Source organism: Patagioenas fasciata, chromosome 1, assembly GCF_037038585.1.
Source record: "Patagioenas fasciata isolate bPatFas1 chromosome 1, bPatFas1.hap1, whole genome shotgun sequence".
Taxonomy (NCBI): domain Eukaryota; kingdom Metazoa; phylum Chordata; class Aves; order Columbiformes; family Columbidae; genus Patagioenas; species Patagioenas fasciata.
Window position 1 is genome coordinate 65,566,480 of NC_092520.1, and position 16,434 is coordinate 65,582,913.

A 16,434-nucleotide genomic window follows, 5' to 3' on the forward strand; every position below is an offset into this window, starting at 1 on the left:
CATATGAAAATGAGAAGTAAACTTCTCTGAAGTTTTATACTGACTGCCAGTGTTAGTCAAAGACTAACATACAATAGATCTTTAATTTTAACTGCAGCTTATATTTTACAATTAAAGTAATTACGGTACAAAACAGAAATAAGAAATGGAAGACGAAACTGAATTTTTAAAAGTATCCTATTTCCTATGTGTGAACACTGAGCTGTATTCTCACACTCAGAAAAGAGATCAGATGAGGATTGTGATGCAAATTAATAAAAAATATAGCAGAAACAATAACATCTAATAATTATACATTAGGGATTACTATTGGCAAGCTTTTTAAGAAATGTTTTTATTTACATTTTCAGAGATCTTACAACCCAAAGTTACACTAGAGATTCATACAAAGCAGGATAAAATACTAAAAGCTACATAATTACAAGAAAAGGTCAAACAAACACTAAGACATTCTGAAACCAAAACAATAACAGCATTTCTCATTCAACACATCTAGTTATGTTAAATCAAAATCTGGTTTTAATAATTGAAACTGTAATTTTCTCAAAAGACAATTTGGGAAGATACCTGCCTGTTACTTATCAACAGTAAAATAAATAAAAGGATTTATAAAACTCTCTGGAGAGTCAAAGGTAGCTAAGATTCATATCTGTAAGGAAAGGCTGGTATCTCTGCTCTGCTTACTCAAGGGATCCAATTCCTTCGATTGCATCAATCATTCAGAACAGCAGCATTATTTCACTTCTTTAAAAAGTATTGAAGAAAGTCATTTAGCATATATTTTCCTTTTTGTCAATGAGGGAAATATCAACGAGACGGCACATGATACAGAGCAACTTACACAGTACTGTGGTTCTGCTTAGTTTATTTATAGAAAACAGTAAAAAAATATCCAAATTTCAATTAACAGGGAGTTGACAAATTATACAGACCAATAATCAGATTGAAAGATAGTGCTAGTGACTTGTGCTTAGGCTGGAGGTAAGAGAGTTACTTCTCAACAATCCCAAATTCAACAGAATTGAATTGAGGTTTATACAGAGGAAAGCATGATCTGCGTTTGTGGTCCTGTGTAGTTCTTGGATCACCTGATGAAGGGCAAACAATTCAAACATCTTCTTATTGCTTCTGCAAAAGATTTTACATAAAATAATTGTCAATTGAAAACTGAGAAGTTTCATCTAAAGATTAAAGTTTCTACAGAAAACTATTCTTTTAATTAAGAAAAATGTGCATTATATTGGGACTTTCATATAATTCTTCTACATTGCATATAGTGTCTGAGCAGGTTTTCAATGCATTTTACTTAAGTGGTATTTACATGTAGTATAAAGAAAGCTCAAGGAAAAGGGTTTCACTAATGGGAAATAAGATTCCAGAAACTATAAATTGAAAAAAAAAATAGGATTTCTCAGCAAGTTTTACTTTCAGTATATTTCCAATATAGGTTATGATTTGTATCAGATTATTTTACAGGAAATAATTTTTTTTTTTTCCTAGAGTTCAATTTTGTTCCAAATAAAGTCAATGAACACCTCAGTTTTGTCAACAACTTTAAGTCTAATGTAAAAAATTGCTCAGTTTAGACACCTGCTTTTATAAATGAAACAATCCCAATAAGTAATGCATGAAGACCTTTGTTACAATAACCTAACAATTAGTGAGCAACAACATATTTTATAAAGATTAACAATCCCCAAAAGGCGCACACAGTTCAAGACCTGAAATTTCGTTTTCGTAGGAAATGAAAATTGATGAAACAGGAATGCAAGACACAGATGAGACTATATTTTCAAAGCAGATATTACCAAGTGCCTGAGTAAAACTGAAGGTCAAGGGAAAAGAATAGGGTTCTCTTCTAAGTATTCTTGTCATCTGCATACATAAGGAACATTTCCTCTTTAGGCTAGGGTTGTTTAGTTTTGTTTTTTTTTTTTATTAGTTTGTATTCTGTAAATTGAACTGGATATATAAGCATTGAGAGTCCTGTCTTACACGCCTGTGACACAAAGTTTAAATTTAACTGCTACCTAAGGAAGTCCAGGTTTGTCTACGGCAGAGCAAATAAACAGCAACACAGAGATCAGTTCTGAAAAAGCAGAGAGATGAAGGTCCCCAGGTTCAGTGATTTAATAGTAACTAACAGAATAATGGTAGTAAAGGATTACTTGATTCTGGAGAGTTTTTGTAGTATAACACAGAGCTTTTCCAAAACCTGAATATCCAACTTAGAACTTCGAAGCAATACAGAGCAAGTACGGAAGAAGGATTCGTTACTGCAGGCTTCCAGGAAAGGCTGTAAGAAACCTGTAAAAGAAAAGAATTTCTTAAAATGTATCACAGAGCTCTTCTGTGCAGGGAAAAGTAACACAGCTATTGATACCTTTAGAGAGCTTTAAATGCCTTGTGCTATGCAACTATTAGAAAAATGAAATAATTCAGTTTATGCTGGGTATGTGATGCAAAACTCAGGTAAAACCAGGAACTGAAAAAACGCAAGTTCCTAAGAGTTCTGACATTGTTGACCCTTGTATTAAAACAAAGCCTATTCCCTTGAGAACAAAGGAAAACAGGAAACAGAATAATTTTAAACTCAAATAAAAATTCTTATCTTGAACATATTTATTCAATGCTAATTAATCACGGTTCTTTCCATTTGTTCATGTGAGGAGAATATTAGGCCCCGCAAAAAGCCTCACAAGGAAATATTTTAAGCTGCTGCAGATCACATGGACAGGGATAGTACATGTAGAAGTTAATGTGATGCCTGACAGCCCTTTGTTATCAAAATACCATCACTGTACTCTGCTTCAAGACAGGAAAAATAATAATTGAGAGGTAAAAGTAAGAGCTGGAAAAGAACTCTTCAATATCAACAAAACTCCCTTAACACTGTGGATGAATGTTTAAATCACATTATATAACATTTCCCTCTATCCTGTTCCCCAAAATCTGATCACTTCAGAATAAGGTTAAATCTGTTTCCTCATGATCTCATTCTTGGTTCTGATATTAAAAATTAATGTCTAGCAAGAACATAAAAAAAGTAAGTAACGACTGATTTTTTTTTTTTTAATTAGCACAGGACATTTGCATTAGAAGAATACAGATGTGAGGAAAATATTCTGATGTTTACATAATGTTAAGAATATTTAATGTGTTACACTTAATAAGAAACTGCAACATGCAAATTACACCATAAACCAATAAACATAGACACTTAAAAAATATTCACACACATGCTGAAAATTTTAATTTATAAATCAGATGTCAAGCTGCTTTTATCACTTCAAAGAGGACTGAATGTCACTTTTGTTCAAAATTTTCCATTTCCTTGTCCAAGGACACACAACTTATTAAATATAACAAGTAGCCTTGGAGTGAATTCAAGGTTTTAATTTATTTCAGAAGGCTGAAATCAGAAGAGATGCTACAGAAAACTGTTTGGAATAGGGCTTTAAAAAGAAGCCAACAAAACCCTGGCAATTAAAGTCAGCTTGAGAGCCTAAACAACTAAATTTTCTCAGAGCTGGGCATTTATACTGAATATTTAGCAAAGACTCAGTAATTCCTACACCTTAATGTTAGGAAGAAGATTTTTCAAAACCTGTATTTTTTACAGAACAATGGCATGTCATTTGACTACACCAGCTAATGACCCAGTGTCGCTCCCCGCAATGCCGAGTGCATCTTATTGTGCATTACAGTGAAGCCAGGGAGATCTCTGGGCCTTTGCTGCTTTACACCGTCAGATGAAGAGATCAAGAAACAGCAAATGTCTTTAGCACAGATCAGAGAATCTACAGTTATGTGTGAGTTCTCCTGTCTTGTCAGTTGAGGTGCTTTTGGTAGAATTGACTTCAAAGTCTCGATTCAACAGGCAGAATCCACAAAATGTGTAATATATATGGATGGAAACTATACAGTTGCAGGATAATAGGCTCTGGTAGCAAGGGGCCAACCTTGCAGCAATTAAAAGCAAGATGTCAACTGATACACTATGAAGTTTGGAAAAGGCAGGCAGATGTTTTGTGGTTTGCAAAAACCCAAAGCAACACAAAACAATTATTCCAAGAGACATAAATTATCAAGGCAATAAATGGTTAAAAATTATTTTTCTGTTTACTTCTACTTCCATGTTTTCTTGCATTCTTTGTACCATGTTCAATCCACCTATGGTTTTATGCATATTCTCCTCTTACTTTTAGTATGATAATATTTCCAGTTACAATTTGCTGTCTCAAAATTGTAACAATAATAAATATAAAACCAGAATGAAAGTCAAGTAGAAATGTAAGCAGTAATCATTAAAATATACTAAAAATAATAAGTATCTATATATTTTTATTCTCTGTCATTTTATTTTAGCTTATAGTTTTTAATCAAGGACAGAATGCTGTAACTGAAGTGATGTATTAAGTACCATTGACAACTTCTAAGTCAAGAAAAACATCATGGATACTGGAATAGTAACCTTCGACTGAATTTCTATAGACCTGCAGACACCATAAGAAATTAAAAGCAAATGAACTGAAGACTAGAAGCTGCAGTAGAATTCCTAAAAGGAACAAAGAAAGTGGCACAGCCTCCTTAAGATCAAAAATAAGGTTCATGCTGAAGAAATACATCTTATACATATGCAAAATTAACCAGATATGTTTGAATTGACCTGAAAATGCCTTTTAATCAAATATTGCAAGGGAACCGTGGAATGCTGATTTCCCTCCAAAAAAACCCAGAACTGAACGTATTTGCCAGGAATCCAACAAGAGAAGTCATTATTGGCTGCATTTTGCCCTTGGTGTGTGCAAACACAGTCCCCATGACATAGTTACTGAGGGCATACCACTTTTCATATTTCTTTTAATATTTTTCTACTTTCGCTGCAGAGGGTATTATTTTTTCAGAAACTGTGACATCAAAAACTCAGGGCTACTACCTGTCAATTACAGCAAGCAGAAAATCATTAGATGGGTTCACCCTATGTGCTAAATTTAGCATATGTGACTGACATACACACAAGATTCAGCACTCTGTATTGAGCCACTGCTCTCTATGACAACTTTGAAGTTATTAAATTCATACAACAGTGTATTAGACCTGGAAAAATAATTAACCTGCAATTCACTTCTAATATGATGGCATCGTGCCTGAGTAAGTCTAACCTGTTAAAATCCATGAAAAAAGGTGGCAAAATTACAAACAGGAACGGCAAATAGGCAAAGCCCAATGAACACAGTCCTACCACCTTAAGAGTACTTTGTATCCAAACATTTCTATCACTTCAGAGTGTCTGAAGGAAAAACTCTTACACAAACAGCCGCAAGAGATAACCTTCTCTAAAGCAAGAAAAATCTCAGAACTACAACTTTATAGAAATTCTTCTATAATTTGCTAGAGTTCCTACAAATGACTGCCTATCTGCAAGAAAAAGAAAGGGCCCTATCAATGCGCATGGCACCAATGATGAAGTCTGTTTTAACAATAAAAACTTGAACAGTATCTCTTACTTACCAAAGATGTTTATCAGAAAGGTAAGGAAAGTGTAAGTGTGTGAGAACACCGACATTCAAGAAAAGAAGAAACATTCTTCATTTTATTGCCTATTCAAACAACAAATAACTTCAGACACCACTCATTTAATATAACTCTGACTCAGCTGAGCTCTAATTCATGAGAGAAGGTAATAAGACCGCTGGGATGAAGAGGGCGGTCCTATAATTTATTCCTATAAATATCCTTAAATAGCCATAAAATGCTTTACATTGCTTTTCTGCAAGGGTAAACAAATACCCTATTCAACTGACCTGGATATTTTTTGTTGCCTTGCCCTTACTGGTTAAAAATATGTAATTCAAAAAAGTAGATATACACACACATATATATGCTGTAAGAATGTCTTGACTGTGAAGTTTACAAACCAACGTAAAAGATAAGCATTACTTTTAAGACAAAGTAGAAATTTCTAAACTTTCACCAAGTTCAATTATGTGAAATCAAACTGATAAAGGCACACGCTGAAATGGACTTTTGTGACCCTGCTTATATATTTGCTTCAGATAAGCTTTTGCAGAATAAGTAACTGGAAAATGTATAAAACAAGCGTACCATTTAAACGCATGTCTAGCTGATGAACTAAAAGAATATAAGTTTCACATTTTAAAATATTGTGGTGGTTTAGATCTGCACAGATATTGTTTTCACTAATTATTTTAGAAAAACTAAATTGGAATCCATCCTGACAAGACCTTGGCACAATTCAAAATAAACTGCAAAAGCCTCCACTGGTATCCTTAAAAATTGCAGCGTGTTGTAGTTGAATTAGTTTAACTTGATTGGTAGACTGCAATGAACAATGAGCAATTTATCACTGTTGACAGAATTCATCTGAAATTTACCCTCAAAGTAATCAGTCACTCACAGCATAAAATCTCAGCAGCTATAGTTACCCAGAAAATTCTGTTTTATACCTAAAGCTATGCCAGCTCAGAAAATGAAGACTGTCAGAAATGTCAATTTTAAGTTCATACTTTAACAAATTAACGATTACAGCTTTGCCTCATTTCTAATTGCATGAGGATCTGCTGGGAGAATGGAGAACACATGACAGCAATACGGGAGTGAAGCATCTCCCTTATGAGGAAAGGCTGAGGGAGCTGGGTCTCTTTAGCTTGGAGGAGACTGATGGGTGACATCATTTATGTTTATAAATACATAAAGGGTGAGTGTCACGAGGATGGAGCCAGGCTCTTCTCGGTGACAGCCAATGACAGGACAAGGGGCAATGGGTACAAACTGGAACACAGGAGGTTCCACTTAAATATGAGAAGAAACTTCTTCTCAGTGAGGGTGTCAGAGCACTGGAACAGGCTGCCCAGGGGGGTTGTGGAGTCTCTGTCTCTGGAGACATTCAAACCCCGCCTGGACACATTCCTGTGTAACCTCATCTAGGTGTTCCTGCTCCGGCAGGGGGATTGGACTAGATGATCTTTTGAGGTCCCTTTCAATCCCTAACCTTCTGTGATTCTGTGAATACAAGTGTCACAGCACTGTGAAAAAGTTTACAAATACGAAAGTTAACTATGTACCACAGTAGAAACACTTAAAATGAAACAGTAATATCACTTACATGTTGCTAATAACAAACTGCCTATAATGAGATTTGAACCTGTCAGATTTGAACCATTTTCTGAATTTAACTTTTTCTCTTTTAATCAACAGCCAGGACTGTTAAGTGCCAGTGGCTGAAGCACAGCATAGACAGGGTGAGATTCCAGACAGCAAAAGGCACCTCAACTGTTGATGCCTACGGGCGTGATCCTGAGCTAAGAGAGCACAAGTGGCAATTTCAGCTGGTCACTCAATGGGTCGACCTCAGTGCGATATGAATTGCTCTTCAGCTTCCTAGGATGTACAAGACATTCACGCACACAGGACATATGGGAGACCAATGGCAACTGGAGGTTATACTCACCAAAAAAAAAAAAAATAGAAAAGGTTAAAAAATTAGCAGGAATACTTAACGTCACAAGAGATGCTCGGAATGAAAAGAAGCCTACAAGGAAAATATCAGGAAAGAAAGCTATTCCTTGGAGGTCAGAAACCATCTTTATAATAAAAGGAATAGTATGAAAAGTCAGGTTAAGTCAGACTTTGTTGAGAAAATAAAATTCTCCCAGCCATTTCACTAGAAATAGAATGAAAAAGAGGCAGTGAGGTGATCTGTGGCCAGCACAAGAAAGATGAGATAGAAGCTAATGGTATATTAATATTTTGGCTGCACACTTTGGCTAATATTCTGGTTTTCAGGAGAGAACTCTATCTTGATAAAAGGGACCAAAAAAAGTTCCTCAAACTTGTAATTCCAAAAGAGTCCTTTAGTCAGGGACACCAGAACAGACTGCAGGACTCTGAAAAACATGTTGCCTCAATTTTATGACAAGAAGAGCTAAAAAAATATTCCTAGCAAGTCAGGAAGCAGCATTTTGTGAAGAGAGAATGGCCAAGGCAATATATGTATGTTGGACTTATACATAAAAAAGGAAATCTGAGCATCTGTGCCCTTCAGTAAGACTCTGAAGATATTTTCAGGAACTAAAGGAGATGAATAAATGAAATAAAGTGTATAACAGGTTTATCTGTAAGTATGTGTACAGGAACTACAGGTATGTTGTGTCAGAGTAGTCAGATGCATTTGTTTGGTAAATAAATGCTACAGCAGTTATAACTCAGATTTTAATACCATTTGATAAACCAACATGCGATATTACATTGGAGAAGATCCTGGTTAGTAGAAGGACTGGAAGGTGTGTAGTGCAAGGAATTGGATGAAAGTAAAGCAAAACATTTTGCCTTGAAATGTGAACTTTAGTTTTAAATACTGAGTTCTGCAATTTTGCTTATTTAGTGTATTAATGACTGTGGCAAGAAAACAGTAGTAGTCTAATGAAAGTCCATGCTGGAACTGCCCGTTTAGAAGGCAACAGGTAAAAAACACATGAAAACCAGACTTATCATACTTGCTAGCATAGCAGAAGTGTAAAGACAACACAGTAAGAATCAACAAGCATTTTTCGTGGAAGGTCACTGATTAGAAACATGAGAATATGAAAACTTTTGGTGTGCTAATTGAACTCTCTGTGAGCAACCAGCGTGGTCTAACCATAGAAGATTGATTCTAATGAAACCCGAGAGAAAAACACCATTTTACAAATAACCTAGATACCATCAGAAATTGAAGCTACGCAGTATTATGGGTTACTTTGTTCAAGAAATCAGAAAAAGCCTAATGAACTACCAGAAATACTGAAGGAATCACAATTCTCTCTTTTACACCTGACAGGAGCTTTGTTCCAACACTTACTGTCAGAGCTCACCTGCCTTGTTCCCCTCGCTCCTGTATCTGTGCTCCTGTAATAACCAGCTCAGAACTAAGCACAGTATTTCAAACACAGTGACAAACTCAAATAAGCAAGCTTTTACATAAATAAACTAACCTGGTATGACCTGTAATTCTGTAAGGGCAGATTGCAGGTAAGAAGGTAAATAAAGTCTGAACTCTGACAAAGCATAGATGTTACTCAAACTGCACAAATTGTACTATCTACTTTCAAAAAAGCCTTTCTGCCTTTCTTTGTGAAATTATTTCAATTATGACACTGCTCTAAATTCACCTTGAAAGTTACAGAGAAAAGTTGGCTAATAAGTACAGTAGTACTGCTAGTCAAATACAACATTTTTAAAAGTGTATTAAAAATATCCCAATCAAATAATACTTTGTTTTAAATTAAGCCATTTTATGGAAAACTATAAAACTGCAAACTGTATATTAAAAATGGAAGTTCAGTAAATAAGAGCAAACAAGATCCTACTTGAATAAACTTGACTGTTCTAAAGATTTCATAAATAAATTGACTTGAAAAGGGATGCATATATCCAAGTACTGACATAAACAACTCAATTTTGCACCAAATACTTTAAAACGTTAGCATTCACAAGTGCCTTCAAAATGGTATGCTGCTTACAAAGTACAGTATTACCCTGAATGCACAGTGAAGGTTTGTACTCACAATGTGGCTACTTGGCTCTAAATAAGTTTACATTTAATGGTCCCTTTTATTTCTTACTTTGGTCCAAAATTCAGAATGGCTAAGTGTTACAAACTGTTACTAGAACAAGAAGAAAATGATGGTGATAATATTTTTTCTTATTAGAGAGAAGGCTACTATGACTTCAGTAGCAATTAAATTACATTATTCCATTTACTGCAGTCATTTTTAAAACCTGCAAATGTGTATTTTATCAAAATTGAACTATTGAAACTACACTTGCAACTAATTCACAAAAATGTGTGCAAACTTTCGGTGTACTTGCTTGCTTTTGGCAGCTCCACAGGTCAGTCCTAACATTATCATAGCCTGCATTTAAACAGAGTCAGACATATTTATCCGTGATTAAAATATTAAACTAAAGCATCTATTAATCCAACATAACTATTCACTGTTTTCAGAAGAATTAATTGAAAAATCACAAAGGTAAGACAGCATAATAGAGGAAGGATTTCCTTTTAAATGGTTTGTATTTCAATGTTTATCTCACATAAGCTGCAAATCATTCTTTTCACTATAGCTTCAAACACGGTTCCTCTGGATAACTTCACATCTGCCTTTCACAGAGGTGAGGGGGAATCCTACCTTAGTATGGTATTCACAGACTTGACATTTTTACCCTTTGGTACTGCAGAATAACCTCTTTGAAAAGTTTCAATCCTGCAGCTACCAGTAAAGACAGTATGTTGAAAAATACAGTTACATTTTAATCTCTTTAAGCCTACAGGCACTTTTTACTCTATACCTTCACTGCTCATAGCCTTTAAAGTCTCAAAATGCTAAGACTCAAGAAAAAAATAAAGCAGTGGGTTTGGGTTTCCTTGACAGATTCTGATCATTGACTTTTTAGAAGTACCTGTAGAATAGTGTGAATTGTGAAATACCTCGCATTGGTTACAGAAACATTCCAACTCGAATTAAGAGAGAAAGTGTACATACAAGCGGTCCACATAAAAAGATTATCTCCATAGTAAGATACTGTGATTATTTACTTTTAAGCTTAATCTTTTTATCTCCACTGGCTTGATTAACTTCTCTATGGGATGAGTAAATCTGGGCACAGACTTGGTTATCCATGACCAGAAAATTTTCTTAAAAAAAAAAAATTAGAAGGTTTGACAAATGTGTAAATACAACTCACTTTTGCAGTTACTAAAAGTTAACATGGTTAAGAAATCATACTTAAGCCCTATCAGAATGTGTCTTAACTTTCAGCAAGCACAAGAGTGACATTTAGAGATATCTTTTTCAATATCCACTCTTCTTAATTTGTGAATACACACACGCTAGTGTAAAATATACTCAGAAGTAAGCTTGAAGGGAAAGTAAATGTAAGCTTTTTTTAAAGCAAAGGCCAGTGCTTTGTAATGTCTAATGAGCAAGTAGGTTTTGATTTCTTTGAATGAACATAAGGCTGGGAAAGCAGAACCTACTGATCTACACGACACAAGTCACCTTTTGCTGTGGGAAGAATTTAACATGTACAGTGTCTTTGTGTAAGAGTGCAAAGGGTGAAACTCAGGCAGGTCTCTGCTAATCACAGGTCTCAAATCAGGCATGAATCAGCTGGCAGTTCAACAATGGTATTTCTGATCGGTGACAATAAACTCAAGACATCCTTTGGAGCTGTTTTAACTGATTCACAGGTTAAAAACCAGAGTGAGCTGTGTGAGAAGCAAGACAGGAACAACAATATTCATCAAAATTGTATATGACAAGTATTCAACTACAGGGTAATTGAATACTAACGATGTGATGTTCTTCAACACCCACAGAACAAATTTTCTTGCTGAGGTCATGCTAGACTGCTTCCAGAAAACATTTCATGTCTGGCATCCAGGAATTCTTCTGAACAGTGTGTTGCAACTACTGTCCTAGAAACAAGATCTGCGGAGAAAATAAACTTGTAGTCATAGGGAGAACTTCAGAGCAAGAAGACACCCTGGAAGCCACTGGTAACATATTAAAACAACTTGGATGATTACAAGTAACTAGTACTTCAATTATTAAACATTAGTTGTAATAGTTGTTTAAATGGGAAATGGTAAAAGCTTTTTTTAGCAATAAACACATTATAAGTCATTAAATTAAACTGAAACATGTCGGTATTCAGCAGTTAATATATTTTACTCCCAAAATTTTAAAGGTCGTCAGAGTACTGCATTTGTGGAAATCTATCACTGAGCACATTCTGAGTTTATCCAGACACTAAATCTACTTTCTTTTCTACTCTGCCCTGGTGAGACCGCATCTGGAATAATGTGTCCAGTTCTGGGCTCCTCAGTTCAAGAGGGACAGGGAACTGCTGGAGAGAGTCCAGCACAGGGCAACAAAGATGATTAAGGGAGTGGAGCATCTCCCTTGTGAGGAAAGGCTGAGGGAGCTGGGTCTCTTTAGGGTGGAGAAGAGGAGACTGAGGGGTGACCTCATTAATGTTTATAAATATGTAAAGGGTGAGTATCATGAGGATGGAGCCAGGCTCTTCTCAGTGACAACCAATGACAGGACAAGGGGCAATGGGTACAAACTGGAACACAGGAGATTCCACTTAAATATGAGAAGAAACTTCTTCTCAGTGAGGGTGACAGAGCACTGGAACAGGCTGCCCAGGGAGGCTGTGGAATCTCCTTCTCTGGAGACATTCAAAACCTGCCTGGATACATTCTTGTGTAATCTCATCTAGGTGTTCCTGCTCCAGTGGGAGGATTGTACTAGATGATCTTTCGAGGTTCCTTCCAATCCCTAACATTCTGTGATTCTGTAATACTATCAGAGAAGGTTTTGTTCTTCTGTCTTCAGACAGGCTCATAGCTGAGAAATGGGACTAAAGCAAACATCATGGCTTGGTAGTCTTCTTTCCTTAACTAAGGTAAGAAAACCTTCAAAAGCCTTGGTATTGAAATCTTTTTTCCCTGTCAAATCAGCAGGAATATATCTCTTCCCCTTTTATTCAATGGGAAGTGAGAAAAATGTCTTTATAGACCACCCATTAGTTTCAAAGATTAAAAGAATGATCAAGCTGAATTTTACGGTACCCATCTGAAGCCCCAGATTTGAGCAAAATGCCACCATCACTTAAAAAAAACCAGACTGTAGGACTTGCTCCCTTCATTCTGCTTTTATCAATCAATCTTTGCAGCAAAGATGGGCATCCTCCAGCAAATGAACATGGATTGAAATCCTGGTATTTGTTATGGAGAGCCAAGGAAGAGATTGAAAAGGATAAATCTGAACTGGCACTCATCCCATCTGACCATGAAACAAAACCAACACTGATGAGATAGCTACAGTGAAACTATAGCTAAAACACTGCTTCGGTGCTGTACTCCCGTGTATCAGCTACTGGAAAGAACACTTAAAATAGGAGGCTGAACAGGCTGAAATGTATCACTTTATGCACCACTATGGACATTTTTAGACAAGAATAGTAGTAGAGTGTAGTAAGAGAAAAGGTGTAAAATATCTTTGTTGAGTTGATTTTCTACTGTCAGGTTCAAAACAAGCTGTTAACTCTCCCAACTGTGGAATTTAGAAGCAACCTATGACTTCCACTGAAGAGGACAGACTAAACCAACTGGACTTCAACTTACGCCACTGAGCTCATCCAAAGGAAAAGAATCACTCCAGCATGCAAACGACACAACACAAAACATGAATTATTTAAAATTATATTGTTTACCCTAATAACTACTTACACCTTCATTTTGGCTACATATCCAGTTTCTAGTATAGGTTAAATGAAGCAAGTATTTGCTAACAGAAAGCAAATGGTTAGGGAAGGACTTCACTTGGTTGCAAAGTTTCTTTCCTCAACTGCAGTAATAGTAGTGAGGAGAATCCACAGAAGTACTGGAAGATGACGAAAAACCCCCCAGACTAACAAAAAAACCCAAACCAAAATCACCCCCCCCTCAAAACAAACAAACAAACAAACAACAAACCAACAAAACAAAACCCAAACAACAACAAAAAAAAAACCAAAAAGGCTTTTACAGTACGAAAATAAGCTGAAATTGAAGTTTTCTTGACACAAAGCTCTGAAATTACTGTCTAACAACTCTAGTAGTTCCTCTCACTCTTATGCCCTGAGGAGCAGGCCAAAACTACCCTCAACTTACTTTCACTCCTGACATTTACAAGTCAGCCTTTCTTTCAAATATGAATGTTTTTGTATATTACAAGAGCAGTAATCAGTATAATATTTTGCCCTCCTCCCTAGGCTTTAATATTTTTGTAAAAGAGGTGAGGCAAACAAGATTGGAAAAAAAATACATATATTCTGTATCCATGACATACTGTTACAGTCCAAACCCATTAATGATTGGGACAAAAGAGTGAGATTATTTTTGGCTGGCACTGTACTTCAGAATTATACAATGGCATGAAAAGTCACCAATGTCTGGGAATGCCTGTGCAGCTGGAATACTCTCCAAGTTCTGATATCTGAACCATAACGTAGTCTGGTAACATGTATGTAATTTGAGATGTCAATTTGATAAATACACATAACTTGAATCCTTCCAAGAAATAATGTGACTGTATTGTATCCTGTAACATGGGCTCTGGAGCTTTGTATGCTACAATGAGGCATCTAAGTTTCAAGAAACATACACAGCTAAGTTTCCCAAGGGTACCAAAAATCATAACCATTTCTTCATGCAACTCCTGTGGTGTTAAGGCCACTGTGTTTCTATGGCTTAGCTGGACAGGCACATTGGTGTTATCTACTCTTGTACAGAATACATGTCAACTCGGGCAAACTTCATGAACCCACCACTCTGTGGGAGTCTTCATAAACAGACAAGCTGTTTCATTAGCCTTACCTTGACAGAAGCACATGGTGAGTGTCAATAAATAATATACATTTAGAGAGTGACAGAGAAATAGATCTTGCCAAACAAATCCTGGTTTACTGCCTTCCTTTTTTTTAACTTTAAACTAAACTTACTTTAAATGATCCTTGTTGCTTCAATCTTTCCCAAAGAGTAGCCATGAGATACACACACAAAAAAAAAAAAAAAAGCCCTAGAAAGAATAATGGAATCCCTAAAGTGCCAAAAAATGATACTGCAGTTCTATTATCAAAAAATTCCTTGTTGAATGCTATCCCCAGTCTAGCAGGCAAAAAAGCTTACAAAACATTTAACACATTATTTGGCTTTCTGGCCACAGTTTCCAGGAGAAACTGAAGACTCTGAACTTTATGCATTTTCTTCAGGTTTTGAAATGCCCTGAAGCCATCCTCTGGACCATCTTATAATCTAGCAAGTTTTCTCAGACAAATAAAACACTTTAGAATTAATTATTTCTTCACCTCTGCCTGCAGACCCTTCTCTTCCTTGTGAAAGAAAGATCTAACAGAAGGAGGCAACAATCAGAACAGCAGAAGGTATTACATATCAATGCATATGTTGAGTTGGCCAAGACTGATGAGCATATACTAATGACATCACAGGTAGAGAAAAAAGTATTGAAGAATGTTACCTTTCAGTCCTCCACCATTTACCATTGAAATGGTGGTGTCAGGACTCTCCTAGATTCTTGATGCAAAACTCCTGAACAGAAATGGAGAGGGAATACATGAAAGGTTGTGTGCCTGTAAGATGCACAGCAGTAAGGCTATTAATTTTAATTTGTCATTAAGGTCTTGTACATAGTCAGAAAACAGATGATACCAGTGCCTCAACAGCTGCATTGGACATCATGTTTTCAGTAACTGAACGCTTTATCAATGCTGACAATGTTGTATGAACTTGTAATGGAAACTTGGGTCCTGGACCCATTGTACCAGACGTACTTTGAAGCCAAACACAATGATATAGATCTAAAATCTGAAAATGTGCCTAGTAATACTGAATTAGTCAGTGGGCTTAAGCAGTACTGCAGACTCTCTTGTTATAATTTCTACCAAAGCACAGAAATATCCATTTTAGACCAGTAGGTATTTTCTTCATACGCAGCTTAAGTAATTTACCTTAAAACATAAGGGAAATCTAAGTTTTACTTCTGGAACATCAGGGAGATATTTTCTTACCAGGAAGAGAACTTACATGAGGACCCCCAGACAGGTCTGGACTGTACAGAACCATTAGCATTTGTTGCTTATTATAACAAAAGGTACATGCAGTTACAGGGAGCAATAGGGCCACATAGTAGTTACTTCATATCTGATTCACATTTTTCAGTCCAAACAACTAACTTTTGAATCTCTAAAAATACTTCACAAAAAAAAAAAAAACACCAAAAACAAAACTTTAAAAATTAAGTTACAGAAAATATCTGGAAAAAAACAAAGCACTAGCTATTTTTCCAACTTAATTTCTTATCACTTCAGCTCTACAGGTAATGTTTTTGTACAAAAATATTGGAATACTCTTACAGAGCCAGAAAATTATTGCAGGAAGTTGAAAGAATGCCTAGGATTGCATATCTTACAGGAAAAACTAAAAACATAGACTTTGCTGCCTGTTGCTCAAATGTTGTTTTTTCAGTAACATGATTCCATAGTTTAGCATATGACCAGCTAATTCATATTTAGGTGGCACACCAGTAAAACTTTCTGAGTATACATTTCTGTTTTAATCTAACACAGAGAGCCCTCAGAATATCTACTGCCACATTCTAGTTTGTCTTTTAATGATCTTTTAACAAGAAGCTCACAAAGAAACAAAAATACAATTTCCCATCAACAATACTACTTCTCATTATTAAAAATTTCTTGCAAACACTATGTATTAGAAAAGAGAAGAACATGCTGTCCTGTTTTTGTTAAAAAACAAGTTTCTCTTTTAGTGAATTTGCCTGTCAGCTAAAGCCTTCATATTAG

General features: G+C 35.7%; 1 protein-coding gene across 6 annotated transcripts in view; it reads right to left on the bottom strand.

Annotated features, from left to right (window-relative positions):
- Nucleotides 1-318: 318 nt before the first annotated feature.
- Nucleotides 319-16,434, bottom strand: part of CCDC138 (coiled-coil domain containing 138) — a 38,770-nt gene continuing 22,654 nt past the window's right edge. For all 6 annotated transcript variants that reach the window (XM_065845368.2, XM_071807771.1, XM_071807763.1 and 3 more), the window contains 2 exons: nucleotides 2,169-2,307; nucleotides 319-1,128 (listed from right to left, as the gene is read on the bottom strand). In XM_065845368.2, coding sequence (XP_065701440.2) covers nucleotides 957-1,128; nucleotides 2,169-2,307 — 311 coding nt within the window. In that variant the 3' untranslated portion in view covers nucleotides 319-956. The remainder of the gene's footprint in view (nucleotides 1,129-2,168; nucleotides 2,308-16,434) is intronic.